General features: G+C 40.1%; 1 protein-coding gene across 10 annotated transcripts in view; it reads left to right on the plus strand.

Annotated features, from left to right (window-relative positions):
- ZMYM2 (zinc finger MYM-type containing 2) overlaps positions 1–27,208 on the plus strand; it is a 163,692-nt gene that overhangs the window by 115,463 nt on the left and 21,021 nt on the right. For 6 of the 10 annotated variants that reach the window (XR_004965691.1, XM_036296745.1, XM_036296742.1 and 3 more), the window contains 10 exons: positions 1,405–1,570; positions 2,225–2,259; positions 5,187–5,291; positions 7,620–7,749; positions 8,453–8,568; positions 11,063–11,234; positions 12,790–12,915; positions 13,972–14,066; positions 16,126–16,294; positions 16,476–16,627. Coding sequence is in view for 9 of the 10 variants with exons in the window: in XM_036296745.1 (XP_036152638.1) it covers positions 1,405–1,570; positions 2,225–2,259; positions 5,187–5,291; positions 7,620–7,749; positions 8,453–8,568; positions 11,063–11,234; positions 12,790–12,915; positions 13,972–14,066; positions 16,126–16,294; positions 16,476–16,627 (1,266 nt within the window). In the remaining variant the exon portion in view is untranslated. Of the gene's footprint in view, positions 1–1,404; positions 1,571–2,224; positions 2,260–5,186; positions 5,292–7,619; positions 7,750–8,452; positions 8,569–11,062; positions 11,235–12,789; positions 12,916–13,971; positions 14,067–15,837; positions 15,993–16,125; positions 16,295–16,475; positions 16,628–27,208 lie in introns of those variants that run through there. The other 4 variants (XM_036296743.1, XM_036296748.1, XM_036296751.1 and 1 more) reach the window with 3 other exon arrangements.

Raw genomic sequence — 27,208 nt, forward strand, 5'->3', positions numbered from 1 at the left:
TACATGTCAGTAATAACTTTATATGTAAATGCTCCAAGCAAAAGACTTAGGATAACTGGATGGATAAGAAAACATGACCCATATATATATAGTCTACAAGAGACCCACCTCAGAACAAAATACTCATACAGGATGAGAGTCTCAGTTTCCCTAATACTCCTGCCTTGGAATCCTGTAACAGAGGGACCTGGAGAGTATTATGCTAAGTGAGATAAGCCATTCAGAGAAAGGCAAGTATCACATGATCTCACTCATATGTGGAATTTCAGGAACAAAATAAGCTGATGAACAAAATTGATCCAGAGACATAGAAGCATAGAACAGACTGTGGAATCTCAGAGGGAAGGTCTGGCGGGTGGGTGGATGGGAGTGTTCAACCAAAGAACTTGTATGCATGTATGCGTAACCCATGCATGCAGACAATAGGTTGGTGAAGGCCTGGTCGAGGTTGGGGGGGCTGGAGGGGGGAGGGGTGGGGGTATAGTAGGGGTCAGTGGGGGAAAAAAGGGGACATATGTAATAAATAAAGATTTATTGTAATAAAAAATTTAACAAAATGAAAATGGGCAAAAGCTTGGTAAAATGGGATCACTAAAAAATATAAAAATCTGTGTTTAGATTATTCACCATCATAAAGTTTAAGTTTTTATGTATGAATTTTAATTGGTTTTATTTTGTGTGTTAAATTATAGACTATTTAGGGGTGATTGTTTTCCTAGATGTGGGTCATATTAATTGTCTTAAAATATAATTGTTTTTTAATTATTTAAACATTGAGTGTTTTAAAACATGAACTTAAAGTTCTTTTTTTTTTATTAGTTAACGTATTAAAATTAAACTAGTGTATTTATTAAAGCTCTTCAAATTTATTATATTAAACTCTTGAGAAACAAAAATACTTCAAGGCAATATCCATGATTTTCTCATCAGAAAAGCTTAATTCAAAATTTATCTGGTCTTTTGCAACTTCTTTAAATTGATTTATTATCTGTTCACTAATCAGAGATTTCAGTGTATTATGATTGTATATTTACGTCCCTCAAAATTTATGTCCAGTATATTTATGTCCCTCAAAATTATTTTAAAATATTAATATATATTGTACCAATTTGGTTTACTATTTTCACTCATTTTGGTTATCATATCTTTGTAATTCTGGTCTTTGACTTCTGGTAAGTGTAGTAAAGGATTTTGAGCATGAGGAAAATGGCTACCTTTTTTTTCACTTTTATTGTGGATATTTATGATTTATATTATAGTTTTATTTTTTCTTCATTAAACATTGTTTTATCACATTTGGCAACAATTACTGATAAAGTTTTAGAAATCTTTTAAAATACATACATGACTTTTTAAACCTTGTATTTCATATCTCTGGTACCTCCCTTTTTTTTCTTTATTAAGGCTGCAAGGTGTGACTGTTGTAAATCTCAAGGAACTCTCAAAGAACGCGTGCAGTGGCGTGGGGAAATGAAGCATTTCTGTGACCAGCATTGCTTATTGCGCTTCTACTGCCAGCAGAACGAGCCTAACATGACAACTCAGAAAGGACCTGAAAACTTGCATTACGGTATGTCATAACTTAGAGTGTGGTGCAACTTGAAAAACCTGTACAGTAATCTTTAGTTTTACGGATCTGAATTCAAAGCACATAATAATAAATGAATAGTTAATTTTGGAGATAGTTTAACAACAACTTCCATAGTTTCTCTGTGTGGAAGTGTCCTAGATGATGTATTTCTTATTATTTAATTCTCTTTTAAATTTTTAATGTTAGTTGAAGAAATATAGTCTAGTTGGGGTTGCAGAGAAGCTTAGAATTATAACAAAAAATTATACAAGATTCATCTACCTATTATATGTCACCTGAAATTTGAAATGAAATTCATTTGTTGCAAATTGTATGAGCCTCAGGGTAGATTGGGAGGAGCAACAAAAGCCTTTTAGGAGCTGTGCATATCTTAAGAGTTCAATCTCAAAGGGACTGTTACTTCCAAAGTTGTGTGTGGTTTTCTGCGGGGACAAAATGGGACAAGAATTAACTCCACTTATTTAGCTCTGTATTTCAGCTCTCAAATATAATACTCTTTTCTAAAAATAGCTTAAAATATTTCTTTAGTAATTATTTTAAAACATTAAAATTTAATGACAAAAATAGATTAGGAAATTCTGAAGAAAGTGATATTTGTCTCATTTAAAATTTGTTTACGTTTTTATTTTTTAGATCAGGGTTGTCAGATGTCCCGATCCAAAATGATGGTAAGTATTGCTTAAGTAAAGTGATAACTATTGATAATTTTAAATGTGAGGATATAAAAAAATAATCGGTTCAATTTAATCTGATTGCAATAAGAAAAGATTCTTTACTTTCCTCTGTTAGGACAGTTGAAGTATTCAAATGAATTACCTAATACTAAAACAGGTACTTTCATACATGCTAAGGAATATAAAGGTGAATAATTATGGCCCCTCCCCACTTTGTGAAGCACCCATAATAGATGCATCTTTAAGACAGTAGCAAAAGATGTTTGAAATGATTGCCTGTGTCTGTTCTGGTAGCTGTAAGAAAGCTTCTAAACAGTTGAGTAGAAGATAGACTGGATGAAAAGGAATGATAATATGCAAAGGGCATGCATATTTGGCAAAACAGTTTTTTTTAGGTCCAAGCTTAAAGGGGAACCTGTGGTGGAATCCTGGGAAATAATGGTGAAAGGATGGGCTGAGCCAGATCATTAATGGCTTTGTGCATTTATTTCTGAAATAGGAATGTGAAGATCTATGTTGGAGCTAGGACTTGTGAATTTTTATTGATTTGAGATAGAGAGGGAGAAAGATGTGAGAGAGAAATATCGATCGGTTGCCTCCCACACCCACTCTGACTGAGGATTGAACCCAAAACCTAGGTATGTGCCCTGACCAGAATCAAACCCACAACCTTTTGATTTATGGGACGAGCCCCTTGGCCAGGACTGAATTACCTGATTTTAATATCAGGAACCTTGATTTATGCTGAGGAACATGAAGGTGATCACTCCCTGTTTTGTTATCTTTGTGCAGCTATCAGGCAACTTCCCAACCTTATTTCAAATATGTAAGTGTTTTTTATATATTTTTTAATTTATTTGAGAGAGGTAGGGAGAAGGAGAGCAAGATGGAAACATCAATGATGAGAGAGAATCATCGATTGGCTGCTTCCTGCACACCCCCTACTGGGGATTGAGCCCACAACAAGGGCATGTGCCCTTGACTGGAATCGAACCTAGGAGCTTTCAGCCTGCATGACGCTCTATCCACTAAGCCAAACCAGCTAGGGGCCCATGGCACTTTCGAGGTCACTTGCAGACATGTGCAGAGCGATGAAAAATGTGACTTGTGTAAATGCATCCTCTGCCAGGTTGAACAAGGTGAGGCTTTACCTTCTTGTCTTTCTCATTCCATAGTACACCAGTGTCCTTTTCACAGTCTATGATTAGTGCATTTTTTTCATATTTTTGTGCTTTTTGTTGGTGATTTGGCTGTTTAAAAGTTCCTCTGATCATAGCACTGAAGTGCCGACTATTGGGCCTATGTACCAAAATGCTGTGATGTGCCTTTTGGAGGAGATTCCTATGTTGTTAATTGAGCTTCAGTCAGTTAGCTGTGAGTTGAGGGTTCATGAATCAACAATATGGTACACCCAGAGAGAGGAACAAGAAATTGATCAGTCTGTATAGGACTTTAGCAACTCTAAGTGCTAAAGTCAAGTCTATAGTGTATAGTGTGTGGTGAAGCTGTGGAAGAGGTGGAGTAGTGATGACTTGTGGGTTCATGAGCTTACACCTGATTTCAAAAGCATAGTGAGCATCGCTGTTGTGAGACTTTAGCTCACATGTTACCTAGGGCAGGAAGATGTTAAATTCATTCTGCCTAGTGCTCTCTTAGCTCACACATCTTAAGACTATATAGAGTGAAACTGTTAAACGAGAGGCCAGGTGGGTTTTGCATATCAGGATGCTGTAGGAGAAGACCTACGTGTTATGAAGGAAAAGAGTTATATGGGCAAGCAGGTTTTCAGCACTGGTAAGACTGGCTGTTTTTACAAGGTCATTGGCAAACGAACCAATATAATACAAGTGACCTCCATCCAAAGCTCCTGATTTTAAATCATTCAGAGATTGTGCTATTGTGTGCCAGTGCCAAGGTTAATTTTAAGCACAAACCTTCACGGTGTACAGACCCCCACACACAGTCCATGAGCACTTCAAAGAGGAAAAGCTGAATTGTCTGCTATTAACTGGAGATGGGACCAAAAACGTTTGAAATATTTTCTGAGATTCTACAATTGCTTTATCCTAGAAGTTGAACACTACCTCTAAAATGAAAACCTTGCTTTCAGGGTATTATTATTGGATAATATATTTTGCCATGTAAGAACTCAAAAATGCCCATTTTAATTTAGGTCTTTTTTGCCCCCAAACACTTTCTCATCCAACTCTTTGATCAGGGCATATTGAAATCGTTTTCAAGGCCCACTTCATGAGAGCTGGTGAGGAGGCTCTCAACACCAATAAGGAAAATACTATGATGGTCTTCTGGAAATCACTGTATGTGACGTTATTGATTATGTTGGCACAGCCCAGGACAGCATCAGTATGCTTTTGTGAATAACTGTTGGGAAATTTGACCAGACTCTGTGTAAAAAATTTCAGTCTTTGAAGGTGTTACAGAAAATAAAAGAACAGTGTTAAAAACACAATGCCTATTATACACGAATAAGTGGAGAAGGCTTTGGGGACATGAAGGAAGAAGATGTGGAGTAAGTTTTGACAGAGAAAGCAGTAAAGCCTACTAATGAAGACCTGGACAAGATGGCAAAAGAAGGCATCAGATTAAATGGTGAAAGTCAGCTTAAGACCCCCAACAGCAGCCAAAATATTAGAATGGAATTTTGACTTGGGAAAGGTTGTTAATGACACAGAAGCATGTGATCCTATGCCTGAGCAAAGCCTTTATTTGAAGTGCCACTGTATTTGCACCTTACATTAAGACACTTAAAAGATGTGATGTGAAAAGCCCGGCAGACAAGGTTTAGTTAAAATTTGAAGCCATTTTTGGAGAGAAAATTGCTGACATGGCAAGTTGCCAGAGCCCAGCTTCTGAGGTAGCTGTCACCCTGCCACCCTCATTGATGTCTTCCTTGTCTGCAGAATAAGCTCCATCACTTCTCCTTTGGTGACTGTGGGGCGTGCCAAGGTCAAGAGATCTCACCCCACAGTGCATTGCCTGGTATACATCCTGCAGCTCTGCCAACAGTAAGGTGCTAATGTTCTTATAAAAATTTAAATGCTGAGTCTGATTTACATCAGACCTGATTTACATCAGGTCTGTGTACATATGTACTCACATTAATGAGTGCAAGTACTACTGTCCAGTATGTGTGTACTGCATGCATACATGTTTGTTGAGAGTTGATGACCGCTGGAGCAATTATACAGCAACTAGGGGCCCAGTGCACAAATTTGTGCACCTTGAAAGAAACTGTGGGCTGCGAGGCTGCGATGGGCACAGGGGCGGGTCTTGGCCCATCCTCCATACCCCTACTTGGCCCCTCCCACCGCGGCCCCCAGTCTCCTGTCTGCCAGCAGCCCCGCTCATGCCACTGCTGCTCCCATGTGCTGATGGCATGGCGCCGGCCCCACTTACACCCGCTGACAGCGCAGAGCAATTGGGGCCAGCGCCAGCAGTGGGTGCAAGTGGGGCCAGCGCTGTCAGCAGGTACGAGCAGCGGCTGCTGCCCTGATCGCCCCTCAGCAGCAGGGGGACGTAGAGAAGCCCTGAGGGGCGATCGGGGCCGGCAGCCGCCACTCACACCGGCTGATGGCGCTGAGCGATCGTGGCTGGTGCCGGGTGCCAGCAGTGGGTGTGAGTGGGGCTGGTGCTGGCAGCAGGTGCGAGTACCAGGTGGGACCGCAGCACATGGGAGCAAAGCATTTTCAGTAACCACCAGAGGCTCACCCCAATGACAGCGACAGGCGCCCTGCCTTGGTCTGGCGCCCCGACTCACCTGCTCTACCATCCCGCTGCAGCCAACGCCTGCCATGTTCTGCGCTCTGTTGCCTGCTGCTGATGCCCACCGTGTTCTACGTGCACCCCCTGGTGGTCAGCACACATCATAGCGACCAGTTGTTTGGTTGTTCAGTTGTTCCGCCGTTTGGTCTATTTGCATATTAGGATTTTATATATGTAGATAGATGCTGTAATCATACTGTTAAAAAGAAATGCTGCATATTATTATATATAAGAAATATGTATTATATAAAGTGTTTCAACAGAAACAAGATTATGTATTGATTTGTTAAAAATGTGACCAGATCCTGGCAGGAACCTACCCCTGTATTTCCTTTTAAAGCAAAGCTTCAGTGTTCATGGTTGACTGTGTAAAACAGAACTACAAGTGAACTGAGTGTGTTAATATTCTATATGTTTTCCCCCTGTCATTGGGTGATATGGAGAGCACCTTATCTTTAGTTCCTTTTGCACAGAGCTTCAGCTAATTTTCAATTTTGTGTTTTTTTCCCCAGTTGCAAATAATGCTACAGTGAACATAGTGAAAATATTTGAGAGACTATAAGTTTCTGAAATTACATTTGTTGTGACATGGGAAATATATGACTTAAAGTTTGGTAATATATTTGGTAATTTTTTTAAATCATCTTCCTTATCCTTTCAAAGTTAGTAACATGTATAAGCTGCTTATCCAACAGAGGGAGCTAGAGTATCACATCATAGACATACTAACTGCAGGAACTTTTTTCCTTCCTCAAATAAATTTAAGAGCCAAGTATTTTAAAAATTCTGACTCATAACCTTGGTTTTGTACCTAAAAATGAGGTGTGTTATTTTTTTTTTAGGTTTTTTAAAATATATTTTTATTGATTTCAGAGAGGAAGGGGGGGGGAGAGAGAGGAATATCAATGATGAGAATCATTGATTGGCTGCTTCCTTCACGCCCCCTACTGGGTGTCGAGCCTGCAACCCAGGCATATGCCCTTAACCAGAATTGAACTTGGGACCCTTCAGTCTGCAGGCCAACACTCTATCCACTGAGCCAAACCGGCTAGAGCTTGTGTTACATTTTTATTTATTTATTTATTTATTTAAAATGTATTTTATTGATTTTTTGCAGAAAGGAAGGGAGAGGGATAGAGAGTTAGAAACATCGATGAGAGAGAAACATCGATCAGCTGCCTCCTGCACACCCCCAGTGGGGATGTGCCCGCAACCAAGGTACATGCCCTTGACCGGAATCAAACCCGGGACCCTTCAGTCTGCAGGCTGATGCTCTATTCACTGAGCCAAACTGGCTAGGGCTGTGTTATGTTTTTAAAAGACATGCTGATGATATCCTTTGAAGGTAACGCAGATCTGTAGAATGATCAATTACTACTGCTTTGCCAGTGGCCAGGATAGATTCCTTTTATCCTAACTGATTCTACCAGATTAAGGCTATGGTAAACATAATATTAATAGCACAATTTAGTTTTACTCTTACTGTCTTCCCTCCACAGGCACTAAAAACCAGATTATCTATTCCCAGCAGGAAGTAATATAAAATAAAATATTTCTCTTTGCCTCTGTAGGGTTCAGCACCACCCCCTTCTCCAACACCCAACAAAGAGATGAAGAATAAAGCGGTTCTTTGCAAACCTTTAACAATGACAAAAGCTACTTATTGTAAACCTCACATGCAGACCAAATCTTGTCAAACAGGTAACTTTGGGGGAATTTGACTTATACACTTCCCTGTATTTATACCTCACTTAATGAAATTCCCGGTTTTCTCAAAAGTAGGCTATGAATAAATTTACTTTGTCATTTTCTGTTGATTTTGCCTATTGAATTTTAGACATTTCCTTGAGAATATAACATATTATTTTAAATCATTTATGAAAATTAATCTGTGATAAAGGTCTAGGATATAAATTAATGTTACCAGTGAAATAATGTCATGGCAAAATATTTTGGCGAAGACCCACTAAAGTTATAAGTACTCCCTCTGATCATCATCTCTAAGTGTGATCTGTAATAACAGCAATGCTGTTTCCTTCTCAGAATAAGATGAAATAATTCAAATACATATTTTCATCAAATTTAAATGTTAGGTATATTCTGATTTTTAGATTTAATCTTTTTGTGGGGGAATCTGTAAGTTGTCAGGAACTATATATTGTTTTTAAAGGTTGTTTTCTTTCTATGAAAAAAAAGCTCTTAATTCTGTTAGTATTCCCTATAAGACAACAGCTACTTTATTCAGTGTTTTTTTTAAAATTACCTAATTTTCTGAAAAGTGGGAATTTATTTTAAATGGGGACTGAGACACTTAAGTTTTTCTTTGTTACCACATTATTTTAACACTGAACGCTTTGTAGCAGTGCTAGTTAACGAGCTCCCTCATCGCATGTTGCATTTGCAGATGACAATTGGAAGACAGAGTATGTCCCAGTGCCTATCCCTGTGCCTGTATATATTCCAGTGCCTATGCACATGTACAGCCAGAATATTCCTGTCCCCACTACAGTTCCTGTTCCAGTAAGTTGGATTCAACTTATTTACCATTGTGAGATGTATGAGTCATAGGTAGGAGAGCTGTGCTGTTGCAGTTACTGCTTCAGTGAAGCTAGCAAACGGGGTTGAGTCGGCCTTTCTTCAACAGTTAACTTATGTATAGGTCTGTGCTTGAATCTCTGTTGGTGATGGCTTTGTGTAGAATTGGGTATATGTTCATCTTTGAGAGTGAAGTTCAGCAGATGCCTATGTTTGCTTTATTTCCATTGTATTTTATATTAGTTCATATTAAAAAAAATATTTGTGAAGCTGTTTAAGGCTTAGAACTGAAACATGGGTTAGAGTTGTATATCAAATATCATTATACTTTATTATAAATCATTTGTAGTACTTACTACTCTATATCAGGGCTTGTGTATTGTAGCCTCCTGGGAAACAGCTATTGGTTTCATTAAAATTAAGATGTAGAATTATCTGTAATGTTATTCCAGCTCTAAAATTGCTGGTAGTTTTTAAAAATACTATATCAGTTAATAATATATTAGATCATTAATCTTTACTCCAAACATGAACACTGGTGGAGATTTTTCTAGGTGGCTACTCTGTGCTTATATGTCATACTAGAGGCCTGGTGCACTAAATTTGGGCATGGGTGCGGTCCCTAGGTCTGGCCGGTGATCAAAGTGCGAGCGTCTTGTGTGGAAGGGCAGTTTCCAGCTGACCTCTGGGCCCTGGGCAGCACTGGGGCCTGTGTGCCCCCTCCGCCTGAGTCACAGCACCTGAGTCCCCATGCAGAGATGCAGTCAGCACGGCCAGATGCTGCACCCAGCGGCGCCACACAGAAGCCTGGCGGGCAGCGTGCTCTCTCCCAGCTGGTCTCGCAAACCGGCTCCTGCATGAACCCACGGGGAGCCCAACCAGCCCCTTCAGTCCTGGCGGCTGTGGCCTGGCTCACTTGGAAGCCCATTGGGGCTTGTAGTGCCTCCACTGCCACCTACTGCCAGTGCCTCATCACTGATGCCCGCCATGTTCCGCGCCGCCCTCTGGTGGTCAGCGCACATCATAGCGAGCGGTCGAACTCTCCGTCGAACTCCTGGGTGAACTCCTGGTTGAGGGGACAATTTGCATATTAGGCTTTTATTATATAGGATATTTTACATATCATATCATAAAACATATATACATATACATGGTGGGAGAAGCAGGGGGCTTCCATTTCTCCCTGTCAGCATGTCTGCATTACTCAATGCCTGGTGCTTAATAAATTTTAGATATTTTTCTTATAATCATTGTTATTCCCCAAGCAGAGTACTGGTTCTAGCTTCTATACTCCCATAGTACTCTTATATATAGTACTATTATAACATCAATCCTACTGCATCACTATTGCTGGTTTATATCTGCCTTTTCAACTGTACTCTGAATTCTTTGAGTGCGAAGAGCACTGCCTGTTCATCTATATATCTTCAGATTTTAATGCAGAACTTGGCAGATAAGCAGGCCATAGATAAGAAATATATTTAATCTCTCTTGCCAACTCTGATTGATAATCCTTGCATGAAATGATGTGTTGATGATAACTCAAAAGTTATTTTTCTTTAATTTTTATTTCAAAAGGCAGTTGCTTGTATTCTGGGCTTTCTTGTCATAGGTGACATGTTAGTCATGTTTTTGTTGTTGTTGTTTTAATCCTCACCTGAGGATATTTTTCCATTGATTAGAGTGGAAAGGAGGGGGAGAGAGAGGAAGAAATATCAGTGTGAGAGAGAGACACATTGATTGGTTGCCTCCTGCAGATGCCCCAACTGGGGCCAGGGATCGAGCCTGCAACTGAGGTACATGCCCTTGACTGGAATTGAATCTGGGACACTTCAGTCTTTGGGCCAATGCTCTATCCACTGAGCCAAACCAGCTAGGGCAGCATCTTAGTTTTGATAGGTGTTCTTTTCAAGGTTTTTATCCAATACTAGAGGCCCGTTGCATAAAATCCATGCAAGAGTAGGGCTTCCTTCCCCTGGCTGCTGGCACCAGCTTCCCTCTGGCCCCTGGGACCTGGGCTTCCTCTGGCCACCGGCAGGCACCCAGGACCCAGGCTTCCCTCGCAGCTCCAGTGTTGTCTGGAAGGTTGTCCGGAATAACATCCAGGAGGACAGCCCGTCTAATTAGCGTATTATGCTTTTATTATTATAGGTGGAATGATAAAGTAGACCATGTGTCAGAATAATTTTTACTTTAGAAAAATACTTTTAAAAATTTTTTTAAAATTGATTATAGAGAGAGAGGAAGGGAGAGAGAGAGACAAATATTGAAGTGAAAGAGAATCATCAATCAGCTCCCTCCTGCACATCCCCTACTGGGGATTGATCCTGCAACCCATGCATGTGCCCTGACAGGGAATTGAACTGGTGACCTTCTGGTGCATGGGATGATGCACAACCAACTGAGCCACACCAGCCAGGGCTAGAAAAATACCTTTTAATGTTGAGCAAACCTAACAGTAAATACTTTGGTGAATTAGGTGCCAGTCCCTGTTTTTCTGCCGGCCCGGGTGGACAGCAGCGAGAAGAACCCTGCAGGAGCTGAGGAGCTAAAAAGCAAAGCTTCTTCAGATCCTCTTGATACCGAATTGCTCACAATGACAGACATGATGACTGAAGAGGAGAGGAAAACAAATGCTGCTAACATCAACAGTGAGCTACACTGTATTACACCTTGTGGATGAGTGTGTTGTTGGTTTTTACTAAGTGCTGTAATTGTTATAGTATGTTCCAGGGCATTTTAATCCTTGGTGTAGGAGTGGGGGAAGATTGTAATAGAAGTGTATTTTATGTTAAGAGAGCCAAGCTATATCTTGCCAGGTGCTCTCTTATGGGAAGTCCAATTTCAAGGAGAAATTTGTAGGGTCCTTTTTTAAATTGTAAAAGGATTTGACTTGCATGATCAACTAAAAATTATTCTTGTTTTAATGGACTAGCTCAGATACAAAACTAATTTGTAGTAGGCTTTAATAATCCAAACTCTTATTTTGTAATAGTTATCCCCAATTTTGTTTTATTGATAATACTAATGTCATTTGCATGATCTAAACCAAGGTTTATTGTAACTTCTGTTAGGGCAGTGCTTGCCAAATGGTATAGCACGATGAGTGTGTTGTGGATGTTTCTGTCTCTTAGAATATTTCTTCCCCTTAGTCCTCTGGTAACAACAGTCTTGTTTCAATCATGAGCTAAATACCTTTAGAGTACAATAGAAACACTATACATTCTATATATTTTACAATGTGAGTATTTTTGAAGCACTTTGTTAGGGAGTTAAAAATGAATTTCATGGATTGAGACCAGTTTTTTTTATTTTAAAAAATTGTTTTAAAAATATATTTTTATGGATTTCAGAGAAGAAGGGGGGGGGGGAGAGAGAGAGAGAGAGAGAGAGAGAGAGAGAGAGAGAGAGAGAGAGAAACATCAATGATGAGAATCACTGATCAGCTGCCTCTTGCACGCCCCCTACTGGGGATCCAGCCTGAAACCTGGTCATTTGCCCTTGACCAGAATCAAACCCAGGACCTTTAGTCTGCAGGCTGATGCTTTATCCACTGAGCCAAACCAGCTAGGGCTCAGGTTTCTATTTTTTTAGTGAACACACAAAATGTCAGCTTAAATTCCCTTATAGAAAGAGTAGTATTTTGTGAAACCTTTGTTTCCTGTGTGGGTGTGCATGAATGCTTGTCTGTCTTTCTGTCTTCCACTACCATCCTGAACCTAGATAAAATGCATTTCTTACTGAGGGCTGCAATACAAAAACGCTTGAAAGCAACTGATCAAAATATTAGAAGACAGTTGTTTATAAGTATATATTGAATGACATGAAAAACCTAGGTCACAATTCAGGGAAAATGTTGAAAAATTGCAGTTATCCGTCCTCATTATTTTACTTTTGACAAAAAAATTGCTTTTAGAAATACTCTGAATATCAGAGATGATTTACTAACAAAGCATGCCTGTTAACTTTTGAAAAGGGCCAGTCAAAAACTTACAGGAGTAAAAGTTTTTGTGTACTTAAGATTATCTAATAATTATAAAGTTTATAGTAGTTAATTTCAAGATAGCTATATATACCTTTTCCTTTTGTGACATATTAATATAAGGATTCTTGTTTTGCATTTACAATGAACTGACTTTCTTTTGCCAGGTGTAGGTATTGTTGAGTTCTTTTTTGATTTCTAATGACAGTGTGTATTGATTACAGGTGTAATTATTGAGACTGACATAATTGGTTCAGATATCTTGAAGGACTCTGACCTAGAGACACAGTCCAGCATGCCTGATGTACCATATGAACCAGACTTGGATATCGAAATAGATTTTCCAAGAGGTATTCAAAGTGCTATTTTATTCTTTTAATATTAACCTATGGTTATGGAATTTAGTTAATGGAGTCATAATTGTGGTTATGATCATTAGGCATTTAGTGTTCATGTCATTGCATTTACTGTTAATATTTGTCTTTTATTTTTTACCCAAATAAAACTCAACAGTTAACTTCTTTTTTAAAAAATATATTTTTATTGATTTTAGAGAGGAAGAGAGAGGGAGAGAGAGATAGAAACATCAGTGATGAGAGAGAACCATCGATGGGCTGCTTCCTGCATGCCCCCCATTTGGGACCAAGCCCACAACCCGGGCATGTGCCCCTGACCAGAAAAATTGAACCCAGGACCCTTCAGTCTGCAGGCTGACGCTCTCTCCACCAAGCCACACCAGTTAGGGCAACAGTTTACTTCTGAAATGACTCATAGGATTGCTTTGTAGGGACTTAAGAATATTTTAGAGCCTTAAAAAAAAACTTTCTCAAAGTAATTCATTATATAAGATTTTGGAGATAGAGAAGGATAAAGAAGTGTTTGTGTATTTTTTAAAAATTTAAATAAAATATCAGTAGTAACTTTCTTAAGATCCTTTTGAAAATCAAGTTGACCTTCAAAGGGAAAAAGTATTATCAGGTCTTTTGTTATAAAAGAAATGGGTTCTACTTTCACTATTTTCTTAATCTATTGATGACCAATAAGCACATTGAATTGAATGTAAAGCATTTTATTTTAGGAAAGATTTAATAGATTGAAACAGATTTGTATGAGACCATTTAGATCTTACAATTGAATTTCAGGTTATAATAATTTTTCTGATACCGATTTACATGAAAATTTCATGTTGATATTCATTGTACATATTTGTTAAGAGTCTGAACAGGTTTTATCAGAACTCATAGGCCATGTTAGGTACAGAAGATCATTTATTCTCCACCCCAGCATAGGTTGTTCCCATGTACAGGTGCCTGTTTACATCCTTTGGCTATTTCTTTGTTGGCTGTGTTATATAACATAAACCTCTGCTATTACATTTGGAATAAAAGTTCTGATTTCTTTGTCAGCTGCTGAGGAGCTTGATATGGAAAATGAATTTTTATTACCACCTGTTTTTGGGGAAGAATATGAGGAACAGCCTAGACCTCGATCTAAAAAAAAGGTATAAAATTAATAGTATTTTTGCGTTTGGTTAATATCTCTATATAGTAATATATCTATACAGCTATAGAGTAAGGATACAGTGGTGCTCACTTGTGCCTGGGAATATGGAAAGATATTTTGTTTTCTAGATTTTAAGAGGTAAAGTCTTTATTACTTCATTTTTAGGTAATAAAAATGTCTCAGATTTAATTGTAACTTCATAGAAGAAGAGTAAATATTATTGCCACTTAGTTTTTTCAGTTTTATCTTGATAAAAGGTTGACATAGTTGCAAGTAAATTCAATTCTTTGACAGGAATTGAGACTATTTTCTAGGGAGTTGTTTTTTCCATCATCATCATCATTATTATTATTATTATTATTATTAAATATATATTTTATTGATTTCAGAGAGGAAGGGAGAGAGAGATAGAAACATCAATGATGAAAGAGAATCATTGATTGGCTGCCTCCTGCATGCCCCCTACTGGGGACCGAGCCCGCAACCCAGACATGTGCCCTTGACTGGAATCGAACTCGGGACCCTTTAGTCCACAGGCCAATGCTCTATCCATTGAGCCAAACCAGCTAGGGCCATCATTATTATTTCTAAAATATAATTTTATTGATTTCAGAAAGGAAGGGATAGGGAGACATAGAAACATCAATGATAAGAGAGAATCATTGATCGACTGCTTCCTGCACACTCCTTACTGGGGATGGAGCTTGCAACCTCAGCATGTGCCCCAACTGGGAATCGAATTGTGACCTTCCTGGTTCATAGGTTGATGCTCAACCACTGAGCCACACCAGCTGGGCTCCATCATTATTTTTGACTAGAGGACCGGTGCATGAAAATTTGTGCACTGGGGGGGGGGAGGGGGGGGTGTCCTTCAGCCTACCCCTCTCACAGTCTGGGAGCCCTCAGAGGATGTCTTACTGACCGCTTAGTCCCGCTCCCCATGGGGAGCGGGCCTAAGCCACAGTCTGGCCTCCCTCTGCAGGAGGCGACCAGGCTGATCAGGGGAAGGCACCGCCCCCATCACCCCGCTGCTGCTGCCACTGCTGGCTGTGGCTGCGGTGGCTGCAAGGCCTGAACCCATGGCTGCCTGAGCCCCGGGCCTCGCAGCTGCTGTGGCTTTGTCCGGATGGATGTCCGGAAGATGTCTGCCCTAATTAGCATGTTGCCTTTTTATTAGTATAGATGAGACTAATCAGTGATGTTGGAATATGCAGTTGATTATATCCAGTTTCATTTAAGCATATCAACACATAGGAAGACATCTCGGACATTAATAGATTCAGGTAGGCCAAATTAACAGGTGTAATTTTAAAAAATATTTTAACATCAACTTTATTTCTGATTTCCAACATAAATTAATGTCCAAAAGGGGAAAAAAACTTTCACAAATTTCCCCCAAAAGAAAGAAAATGAAAAAGGAGTACCCTGCAGTAGAATGTAGTTGGACTTTTACTTCACATCACAAAAATTAACTCAAAATGAGTCAATAGACCTGAATGTAAGAACTAAAAAACTCTTAGAAAGAAAAAAACTCTTAGAAGAAAACATAGGCCTCAGTCTTCATTACCTTGGGTTTCTTAGATATAACAGAAAAAGCATAAGGAACAAAAGGAAAAAAGATGAGTTGGATTATGTCAAAATTTAAAACTTTTGTACAGCAAACAGTGTCATCAAGAAAGTGAAAAGGAGTGGTCATTTCCTTTATGGTGGAATTATTATAAAGTTCTTCAATTTATCTTAAATTAATATTTATTGTCCTTTTATTTCAGATTACTAGTTTATGTCATATATTTATTTTCTCATCAGTGACTCACAGCAGAAGTTAATAAAATTTTATTGTACACAATGGTTTATGTAGAAATATGGCATTCCTGCAGATATATTTCAACACATGTTATAGGTAACTATTCTCAGATTCAGGAATACCAGTCAATTCTAAGAATAAAAATATATTCTCTTTAATTTGCATTTTTTGATTGATGGCTTACATAAAGTCATGAAATGATGTAGACTTTTTTTTTAAAAAAAGGAGATTTACAATGGTGTTTTACTAATAGGGAACCAAGAGAAAAGCTGTATCAGGATACCAGTCTCATGATGATAGTTCTGACAATTCAGAATGCAGCTTTCCTTTCAAGTATACATATGGTGTAAACGCATGGAAACACTGGGTCAAAACTAGGCAACTTGATGAAGATCTTCTGGTATTAGATGAACTAAAATCTCGTAAGTGTTCTGATTTTGTTTTCCCTACGTCCTATTTAAAACCAAGATTTTTGTTATTAACTACCTTTAACTTTTAAGTGTAGCTGTTACTTTCAAGTTCTTACATAGAATAAATTTCAGGGGCTTTCTTAATCTTAAGACAGTAAGTAATAGCAATTACTAATTTTTTATTTCTTCTTAGCTAAATTAGTAAAGTTAAAAGAGGATCTGCTGTCTCACACCACGGCTGAGCTTAACTATGGGCTAGCCCATTTTGTCAATGAGATCCGCCGACCAAATGGAGAGAGTTATGCACCTGACAGCATCTATTATCTTTGCCTTGGAATACAGGAGGTTAGTAATTTGCAGGCCAATTTTGAATATAATGTTAATAAGAAAGGTTGTTGTGGTAGTTCTTGGACAGAAAAATGTTATGCTTTAAGAATATTAAAGATAACTTTATGGAACATAATGATTCATTGCTTTATCAAGAAAGACAAAAAAGAAATTTAATCTATGAAAAAGATAGGATATTATAAAGGATTTTCTGAGCTTCTTTGTAATTAGGTATTTCTGCTATCATATGATATATTCTTAAAAATTACCACATTCTTCAAAACTCTGTACGAAAACCAAAAAGAACAGGCCACTCAAAACATCTGTATCTTTTGTAATACGCCTGACAAAGTTGTATGTTTGTTACCATACATAAGATAATGACATCATTCCCTACTACAGTCCCAGGTAAACGAATTAATACTCTGAGGCATGATGCAGATATGTATAGATCCATGCTGATATGCATGTGAACAGAGAATGTCTGCTTTCTCCACATAGTCAGTCTGTTTCAGTATAGACCGCTCATGTTTTTCTAACATGTTAGAGTAACTACTCATTAGTTCTTTGGAATCATCTTACTAAATGAGATCATTCTTTAGGGGTTTTAAATAAACTTCAGCTGCATGTCTGTGAATCTGGAGTGACTGTTTTCCATAGTAGGCAATAACTTCTGTTTCTGAAAAAATTGTATAGATTTGAGCCTAGAGGTCAGAAAGGATCCTTGCTTCACATCCTGTGTGTATGTAAATGTGGTAAATAATGGAAGCAGATCTTCTTATGCAGGGTTTTGTTTATAGACCTAAAATTTAATGTTAAGCTGCTAACAGCATATTGAAATAAGTTACTGAAAAAAAACTAGAATTGTCTTAATTTATATTTTATTTCTATTCTCTTCAGGGTATATATTTTCCAAAGATTATGAAAGTGGTGTGGGGAATTAACATATTAGCTGTACATTACTGTGTGTTCAAAGGCCATCACATATTTTCTAGTAACAATCTAAAAGAAACAGAGAGGTTTTGTTTCTTCTACTCCAACTTGATAGATTTACATGTACTTTGAGCTTCATATTTATTTGGTGATACTAGGTTCACCATTCTAAAATCCCAAAACATGAGAACTAAAATTTTCATGGAAACTCCTTTGACAGTAAAACCTGACTTGAAGAGTTGTGATGCTGTTTTCTTTATTATACTTTCAAAAAATATTCCATTTTAACCCAGCCAGTGTGGCTCAGTAGTTGAGCATGGCACTATGAACCTGGAGGTCACAGTTTGATTCCTGGTCAGGGCACATGCCCGGGTTGCGGCTCGATCTTGCGTTGTCGGGGGTGCAGGAGGCAGCTGACTGATGATTCTCTCTCTTAATTGATGTTTCTATCTCTCCCTCTTCCTTCCTCTATGAAAATATATATTTTTTAAAATTCCGTCTTAGAATATTAACTGTAGACTTCACTGTAGAATTGTTAATGTTTCTAAACAAGTGTAATGTGCTTCCCTAGACCAGTGGTTGGCAAACTCATTACTCAACAGAGCCAAATATCAACAGTACAACGATTGAAATTTCTTTTGAGAGCCAAATTTTTAAAACTTAAACTATATAGGTAGGTACATTGTTATTAACTTAATTAGGGTACTCCTAAGCTGGCCTTTGCTAAAAACGTCCTCAATCTGATTGAGGTACGTTCGCTGAGGTCGACCCCTTCCAACTCTCCCATTGCACTGTACGTGCATGCCCTCACGTGGTATTTTGTGGAAGAGCCACACTCAAGGGGCCAAAGAGCCACATGGTGGCTCGCTAGCCTCGGTTTGCCGACCACTGCCCTAGACCACGCTAGGAATGTTGTGTAATTATGTACATGGTCTGTGTTTCCACTGTAAAAGTCCAAAAATTATGAATTCTGAAACATATCTGGCTTCAGGGGCAGTGGCACAGGGTTTTAGAACTGTGTATATATTTTCCCTTCCACTTTTATTATGTTTTGTAGTAAAAAAGAGTAGGCATAGCATTTGTAAATATGCTAATTCTCCTTGGGAGCAAACAGGAGGTGGGTATTACTTCTTTGTGTTTGTACCGTGCTATCAACATACAGTAGTTCGCACTCACTGACCTGTCTGATTGCTGTGACTATTATACAATAGACCTATATATCAAATGTGTGTATAATTATTTAAGGTAATTTTTTATAAAGAGAACATATATGTCATCATTTTAGAAGTAGTTCAACTATTTTTACTTTATTTTTAATAATTAAAAAAAAATTTTTTTTAATCCTCACCCGAGGATATTTTTCCATTGATTTCTAGAGAGAGTGGAAGAGAGATTAAATTGCCTCCTACATGTACCCTGACCAGGGCCAGGGAGAAGCCTGCAATCGAGGTACGTGCCCTTGACCGGAATCGAACCTGGGACCCTTTGGTCTGCAGGCCAACGCTCTATCCACTGAGCCAAACCGTCCAGGGCAATTTTTAAATTAACAGTTGACGTACATTATATTAGTTTCAGGTGTATAACATAGTGATTAGATACTTATATAACTTACAAAGTGATCACTCTGATAAATCTGCTACCCATCAGATAGCATACATAGTTATTACAATACTAGAGGCCCGGTGCACAAAAATTTGTGCACTGGAGGAGGGGAGGTGTCCCTCAGTCCCACTTGTGCCCTCTCACAGTCTGGGACCCCTCGGGAGATAACGACCTGCTGGCTTAGGCCTGCTCCCGGGTGGCAGAGAGCAGGCCCAATCCCTAGGTGCCTGCCCCGCAGCTCCTGGTCGGGCTCAGAGCAGGGCCAATTGGGGAGTTGGGGCACCGCCCCCTGTCATGCACAGAGCAGGGCGGATCAGGAGGTTGCGATGCCACCCCCAGTCACAGTCAGGGTAGGTCCGATTGCGGGGTTGGGGCGCCGCCCCCTGTCACACTCAAGGCAGGGTCAATGGGGAGGTTGCAGCGCCACCCCCCGTCATGCACAGAGCAGGGCGAATCAGGGGGTTGTGGTGCCACCCCTGTCACATACAGAGCCAGCCGATTAGGGGGTTGGGGCGCTGCCCCCTGTCACACACAGAGCAGGGCCCATCAGGGAGGTTGGGGAGCTCCCCCCTGTCTTGCATAGAGCAGGGCCGATCAGGAGGTTGTGATGCCACCCTCGGTCATGCTCAGGGTAGGGCCGATTGGCGGGTTGGGGCGCCACCCCCTGTCACACTCAAGGCAGAGTCGATGGGGAGGTTGGGGTGCCTCCCCCTGTCACGCACAGAGCAGGGGTGGAGGTGTCCCTCAGTCCTGGCCGGGGGAGTGCCCCAACCCGCCCCCCCCCCCCCCCCCCGTCACACTCAGGGCAGGGCCGATGGGTAGGTTGCGGCTCCACCCCGTTGTCACACACAGAGCAGGGCCCATGGTGGGGTTGGGGCGCCGCACCCTGTCACACACAGAGCAGGGCCGATCAAGGGGTTGGGGAGCTCCCCACTATCAGGCACAGAGCAGGGCCGATCAGCGGGTTCGGGCGCCTTCCCCTGTCACGAACAGAGCAGGGCAGATAGGTAGGTTGTGGCCCTGCCCCCTGTCACACACAGAGACGCAGGGCGATCAGGGGGTTTGGGCACTGCCCCCTGTCACGCTTCTCCAGGGGCCAGGAGGCCTCACAGCTCTGCTGATCCCAGTACTGGGAGGCCTCGCAGCTCTGCTTGACACCGGGGCAGTGAGGCCTCGTGGCTCTGCTGATCCCGGTGCTGGGAGGCATATTACCCTTTTACTATATAGGATAGAGGCCTGGTGCACGGGTGGAGGCCGGCTGGTTTGCCCTGAAGGGTGTCCTGGATCAGGGTGGGGGTCCCGCTTGGGTGCCTGGCCAGCCTGGGTGAGGGGCTGAGGGCCGTTTTCAGGCTGGCGGGTGACAAGCTCCCAACATCTCCTTTTTTCCTTTTTTTTTTTATCCTGGGATTTATTTATGTTCTATGGCTGTCACTGGAGCTGAGAGCTGGCTTTAGCTCAGACCTCAGCTGCTGAAAGCAGGTTTCTGTGCTTTGTTTATCTTCTGTATTTGAAACTTTGTTGCGACTCCAGCTCTGAGATCCCGGGCCTGCTGAAAGCAGGTTTCTGGGGTTTTGTTTAGCTTCTATATTTGTAACAATGTTTCTTAGAGAGAAGCTCAGAGCCCAGCAGCGGCAGGCGGGGAACCTTGGCTTCCTCCGTCACTGGAGCAAGCAAGCCTCCTGTTTGCGTCAGTTGCTTGGCTGCCGGCCGCCATCTTGGTTGGCAGTTAATTTGCATATCGCCCTGATTAGCCAATGGGAAGGGTAGCGAAGTTATGGCTAATTACCATGTTTCTCATTTATTAGGATTCTTGACTATATTCCCTATGCTATACTTTATATCTCATGACTATTCTGGAACTACCAATTTGTACTTTTTAATCCTTTCATCTTTTTCACCGTCCCCGGACCCCCTCCTATTTGGTAACTGTCAAAATGTCCTCTGTATCTATGAGTCAAAAAAAAAAAAAGTCTGTTTAAGTTTCGCCTGTTTATTTTGTTTTATAGATTCCACATATTAGTGAAATCATCTGACAATTGTCTTTCTTTGTGTGACTTATTTCACCTACCATAATACCATGTAGTGTCACCCATGTTGTTGCACATGGCAAGATTTCATTTTTTTTTTTTATGGCTGAGTCATATTTTATGTATGCACCACTTCTTATTATATTGGCTATTGTAAATAATGCTGCAATGAATATATGGGACATATGTCTTTTCAATTTAGTGTTTTGGGTTTCTTCAGATAAAATATCCAGAAACAAAATTGCTAGATTGTTCTTTTTATGGCCTTTGGTTTTAAAGTCTGTTTTGTCTGGTATAAGTATTGCTACCACAGTTCTTTTTGTTTGTTTGTTTTCATTTTAATGAAATATCTTTTTCCATCCCTTTATTTCAGTCTGTGTGTGTTTCTTTTGATTTGAAGTGAGTCTCTTGTAGACAGCATATGTAAGGGTCTTGTTCTGTTGTCCATTCAGACACCCTATGTTTTTGTATTAGAGCATTTAATCTATTTGCATTTAAAGTAATTGTTGATTATTTATTGCCATTTTATTCAGATTTTTTTTTCTCTTTTTAAAAAAGAACATACCCCTTCACATTTCTTGAAATACTGATTTGGTGATGATGAATTCCTTTAGCTTTTTTTTTTTTTGTCTTGGAAGCTGTTTATCTGACCTTTGATTTTAAATTTTAGCTTTGCTGCATAATCTTGGTTGAAGGGTCCTTATTTTTCATCACTTTGAATATTTTGTGCCAATCTCTTTGGCCTGTAAAGTTCCTGTTGAGAAATCAGTTGACAATCTTAGGGGAGACTCCATTGTAGGGAACTGCCTGCTTTTCTCTTTCTGCTTTTAAAAATCTGTCTTTGTTTTTAACCTTTGGCCTTTCAATTACAATGTGTCTTTTTGTGGCCTCTTTGGGTTCATATTATTTGGGACTCTCTCCACTTTCTGGACTTACATGTTTATTTCCTCCACCAGGTTAAGGAACTTTTCCATAATTAATTTTTCAATATTATGTGAATGTTGGTGCACTTGAAGTTGTCTCAGAGGCTCATTATACTATCCTCATTTTTTGTTTGATTTTTTTTTTTTTAAGAGAGGAGGGGAGAGGGAAAGAGATAGAAACATCCCCGATGAGAAAGAATCATTGATCAGCTGCCTCCTGCACGCCCCCTACTGGGAATCGAGCCCGCAACCCGGGCATGTACCCTTGACCAGAAGTGAACCCAGGGCCCTTCAGTCCGCAGGCTGACGCTCTATCCACTGAGCCAAACCAGCTAGGACAATTCTCATTTTTTTTTGGATTTTTTTCTTTTTGCTCTATAGATTGGGTGTTTTCTGTTTCCTTTTATTCCAAATTGCTGATTTATTCTTCATATCAGTGTATTCTTTATTTTTGAGTGGTTCTTTTTTATGTTTCCAACTCAATTTTTGTGTTTCTTATAACTTTGTTGAAGTTCTCACTGAGGTTCTATCATTTCCTTATAACCAGTGTTTTGAATTCTGCATCTGGTAGATTGTTGGCCTCCATTTAATTTAGTTCGTTTTCTAGAGCTTTGTTATGTTCTTTCATTTGTGATGTGTTTCTCTGTCTCCTCATTTTAGCTGCTTTCCTGTGTTTGTTTTTATGAATTAGGTAGAGCTGCTGCATCACCCAGTCTCGGTAGAATGGCCTTGGGTAGTAAGTGCCCTGAGGTGTTACTGACATAGACTCCCGGTCACCTGATTTGGGCTCTCTACCTACTAACCAGTGTGGATTGTGTGCACCCTCCTGTTATAGTTAAGCCTTGATTGCTGTTGGCACATCATTGGGAGGGATTTGCCACCACACTGATCAGCTTAGAGGACTGGCTGTGACTACAGTGGAGGAGTTGCTGTGCAGAGGCCTACCTTAAGTAGCATTTCAATAGGGTTCTGGTGCCCGATTACCCATTGAATGTGTAGCTAGTAATGTGGTTGTGTGGTGCTCTGGTGTGCTCTGAAGCTGGCCACTTGGAGGGCCTCCCAGGAAGTGTAGGCCAAAATGATCTGTGACTTTTGCCCTTCCTGGGGTCACCTGACATGAACTACAAGGCAGTGTGCACAGGGCTGCTACCTTTGCTAGGCTTGGAGGTGCCCAGGAGGGCCAAGCTGTAAACCGAGGCTATCACTAGTGTGGGCCTGGGGCCACTTAGCTTAGCAAGAGGTTTAGGGCATGATGAGGCCAGGTGCTACTTGTTGGAGGTTTGTGAATCTTGTAGAGATTTTAGGAAATTCTGTAGCTTGAGCCAAGGCTGGCGTTTGTATGGAAAAGCCACTAGAAACAGCTTCAGTGGGTCTGAAAGTTAGGTGGATTGGGGTCTCAGAGAATCACCAGGGTGGGTTGAAGTTACCAGGTTGATGGAGATTCAGGTATGGTGCCAGCCTGCAGGTCTGTAGAGGGAGTTCTCAGCACAGGAAAAATGGTGTCTGCTAGCACTTTTGTCTGGCAGAAAGTTGGCCCTTAATATCAAAGCCAGAAAATTCATTTTCTCCCTGTATGTCTTGATGTGCCTTTCTAGCTGCTTCCCTAGTGCTGGAGCTCAGAGCCAGTGAGTCTGAGAAAGTCCTTGTGCAGACCCTGGGACTGCCTGGGACTCCAAGAGCCCTCTGTCTTAGCCACAATCCAGCTGGTTTCCTCAGCCAACAGTTATGGGGACTTCTCTTCTTGGAACTGGAACCCTGGGCTGGGGGCCCTGTTGTGGGCCTGGGACTCCATGATCCTCAGGGGGGACATCTGCAGCTAGGCTATCTCTTCTCATTTTAAACCGCCACATGTGGCTGTGGGACCAGCCTCTTTGGTGTTTCTGCCCCTCCTATAAGTCTCACAGTGGCTGCTTTGTTTTAGTTTTGATGTGGTTGTGGTAGGATAAGAGGCCAGAGATTACCTACGCACCCTCTTGACAGCCTAATTCAACCAATTTTAGAAGTGTTGAAAGAGCAATAGAGTTCTGCATATTAACTGAGGAGGAAGGAGAGAGATTGAGTTCCAAGCTCTTGTTCTTCTTGTTTTAATTCAACTGTAGTTTATGATATGTTTTGGTGTTTTGTATAATATTTCTTTAAAATTGCTTCTACTTGTGCCGAAACCGGTTTGGCTCAGTGGATAGAGCGTCGGCCTGCGGACTGAAAGGTCCCAGGTTCGATTCCGGTCAAGGGCATGTACCTGGGTTGCGGGCATATCCCCAGTAGGAGATGTGCAGGAGGCAGCTGATCGATGTTTCTCTCTCATCGATGTTTCTAACTCTCTATCTCTCTCCCTTCCTCTCTGTAAAAAAAATCAATAAATATATATATATTTTTTTTTAAAAAAAATAAAATAAAATTGCTTCTACTTGTAATTAAACTTAAAAACTAATATCTACATAATATAACTTTAAATCAGCAGTAATTAGAGAAAGACAGCACAATGGGGGTTTCTACCCTACCCATATCTAGTCTATCTAGTTCCTCTAACTCAGTGGTTCTCAACCTGTGGGTCGCGACCCCTTTGGGGGTCAAATGACCCTTTCACAGGGTTCGCCTAAATACATCCTGCATATCAGATATTTACATTACGATTCATAACAGTAGCAAAATTACAGTTATGAAGTAGCAACGAAAATAATTTTATGGTTGGGGGTCACCACAACATGAGAAACTGTATTAAAGGGTTGCGGCATTAGGAAGGTTGAGAACCACTACTCTAACTAGTCAAATAGTTATTCTCTGTTATTTCTTCTGTTAAATTTGCATATAGGGATACAATTGATTTTTGTATATTCATCTTACACTCTATATGTACCAATTCACTATTAGTTTTAGTAGGTGAGGTTTTGTTTTTTTTCCTTAGAATTTTCTACATACAAAATCATGTCACGAATGAATAAAGACAGTTTACCTCTTTCGTCCCAATCTGCATGTCTTATATACTTCTTTTTCTTGCCGTATTACATTGGTTGTTTTGGTTCCACAAAAAGATGAGTGTAAGTGGTGAGAGTAGAAACCTTTGCTTTGCACCAAATCCTTTGGGGAAGGTTTTTCTTCTTTCTTTCTCTTTCTTTCTCCCTCCCCTCCACTCCCCTCCCTTTTTGGTTTTTCTTTTTTAAGTAGGATGTTTCCTGTAGGTTTTTTGTAGCTTCCTGGCACTTGATCAAGGAAGTTTTAATCTATTCTTTTTTTTTTTTTAATATATATTTTATTGATTTTTTTACAGAGAGGAAGGGAGAGGGATAGAGAGTCAGAAACATCGATTAGAGAGAAACGTCAATCAGCTGCCTCCTGCACACTCCCTACTGGGGATGTGGCCGCAACCAAGGTACATGCCCTTGACTGGAATCGAACCTGGGACCCTTGAGTCCACAGGCTGACGCTCTATCCACTGAGCCAAACCGGTCAGGGCTAATCTATTCTTTAGTTCAGTGATTTTCAACTGATATGCCACAAGAATTTTTAAAACATGTAATACCTGATTATTTAGTCAGGGGCACTGACTTAGTTTCCCTAATATTGTCAAATGAAAAAATAACAATAGCCAATACAATAATAGCCATCTGGTGTAAGTGGCCTGTCTTTAACCATAAATATGTATTGTAGGTCATATAATAGAATTGCATCATATTGATCACATCACATAATAAGATTATGCCTGATTGATTAATTCTTGGTACCAGAATTCCTTACACACAGCTATAGGCACTTGATTTTTCAAAAAGTCACTTTGGAGCAAAAATTATACCTATATTTTTTTGTCAGATTGGCAAAAAATTGTACTTTTTGTAAATGCCACAGAATTTTAGTAATTAGATTGTATATGCCAAATGGAAAAGGTTGAAAATTTTTGCCTAAGTTGGTTGAGGACTTTTCTTTTTAAAAAATCTTTATTGTTGCCGAAACTGGTTTGGCTCGGTGGATAGAGCGTCGGCCTGCGGATTGAAAGGTCCCAGATTCGATTCCGGTCAAGGGCATGTACCTGGGTTGCGGGCACATCCCCAGTAGGAGATGTGCAGGAGACAGCTGATCGATGTTTCTCTCTCATCGATGTTTCTGACTCTCTATCTCTCTCCCTTCCTCTCTGTAAAAAATCAATAAAAAATATATTTAAAAAAAAACTTTATTGTTGAAGTATTACATAGGTCTTCTCCACCCCCACCCCCACCCCCCCTTAATCTCTTCCAGCCTGCTTCTATCCCCCTTTTGCCCCCCCTCTCCCTCCCAGCCCTCACCACCACATTGTTTGTGTCCACAAATTATGCATATTATGCATACAAGTTCATTGGTTGATCTCTTCCCACCCACCCTCCCCTACCTTCCCTCTGAGGTTCAACAGTCTGTTCATGCTTCTATGTCTCTAAGTCTATTTTTGATCATCAGTTTATTTGGTTCATTAGATTACAAGAGTAAGATCATGTGATATCTCCTTTTCATTCATTTGGGAGTTGTGTTTTTTTTTTGTCTCTTCATTTTTGCTGTTCCTTTGTATTTGTTTCTATGTATTAGATCAAACAGCTATGCCACCCAGATTTTTTGGGTTGGTCTTATGTAGCAGATGTTTTGTGGGACCCAGTGGTGCAGTCTCATGGGATATTTGGGATATTTGATGTAGTTAGGTCTTGAATGTTATTGTCCCATTCATTGATGGAATCTTCTCTCAGAGTGTTTGATTATGTGGCTTCCTCCGTACCACGTTGTGCCAGCCGTTGTGGACATGCTGACTGAATAGCATAAAATACAACAAGATAAGACACAACACAGAAAGTACAGAACACGAGTGTACACAAGACCTCTATGACCTCAACAAAAGTGACCACCAAAGAAAAAAGTATTAGGAAAGAGAAAAGAGAGCAAGAATGATAGGGAAAAAAGTGAATATGAGGAGAAAACACAACAAAACAAACAAAGAAACCAAATGGCACAAATAAAAAACACCCAGAAAAGGAGGGGTCGGGGGCAGAATTTCTAAATGAAGAGCTTAAATAAAGAAAATAAGGTGAAGGAATTGGATGAATAGGGGGAAGATTATAGTTTAGAGTAGAGGAGGGAAGAAAAGAAATGAGAATACA

Source organism: Myotis myotis, unplaced genomic scaffold, assembly GCF_014108235.1.
Source record: "Myotis myotis isolate mMyoMyo1 unplaced genomic scaffold, mMyoMyo1.p scaffold_m19_p_3, whole genome shotgun sequence".
Taxonomy (NCBI): Eukaryota; Metazoa; Chordata; class Mammalia; order Chiroptera; family Vespertilionidae; genus Myotis; species Myotis myotis.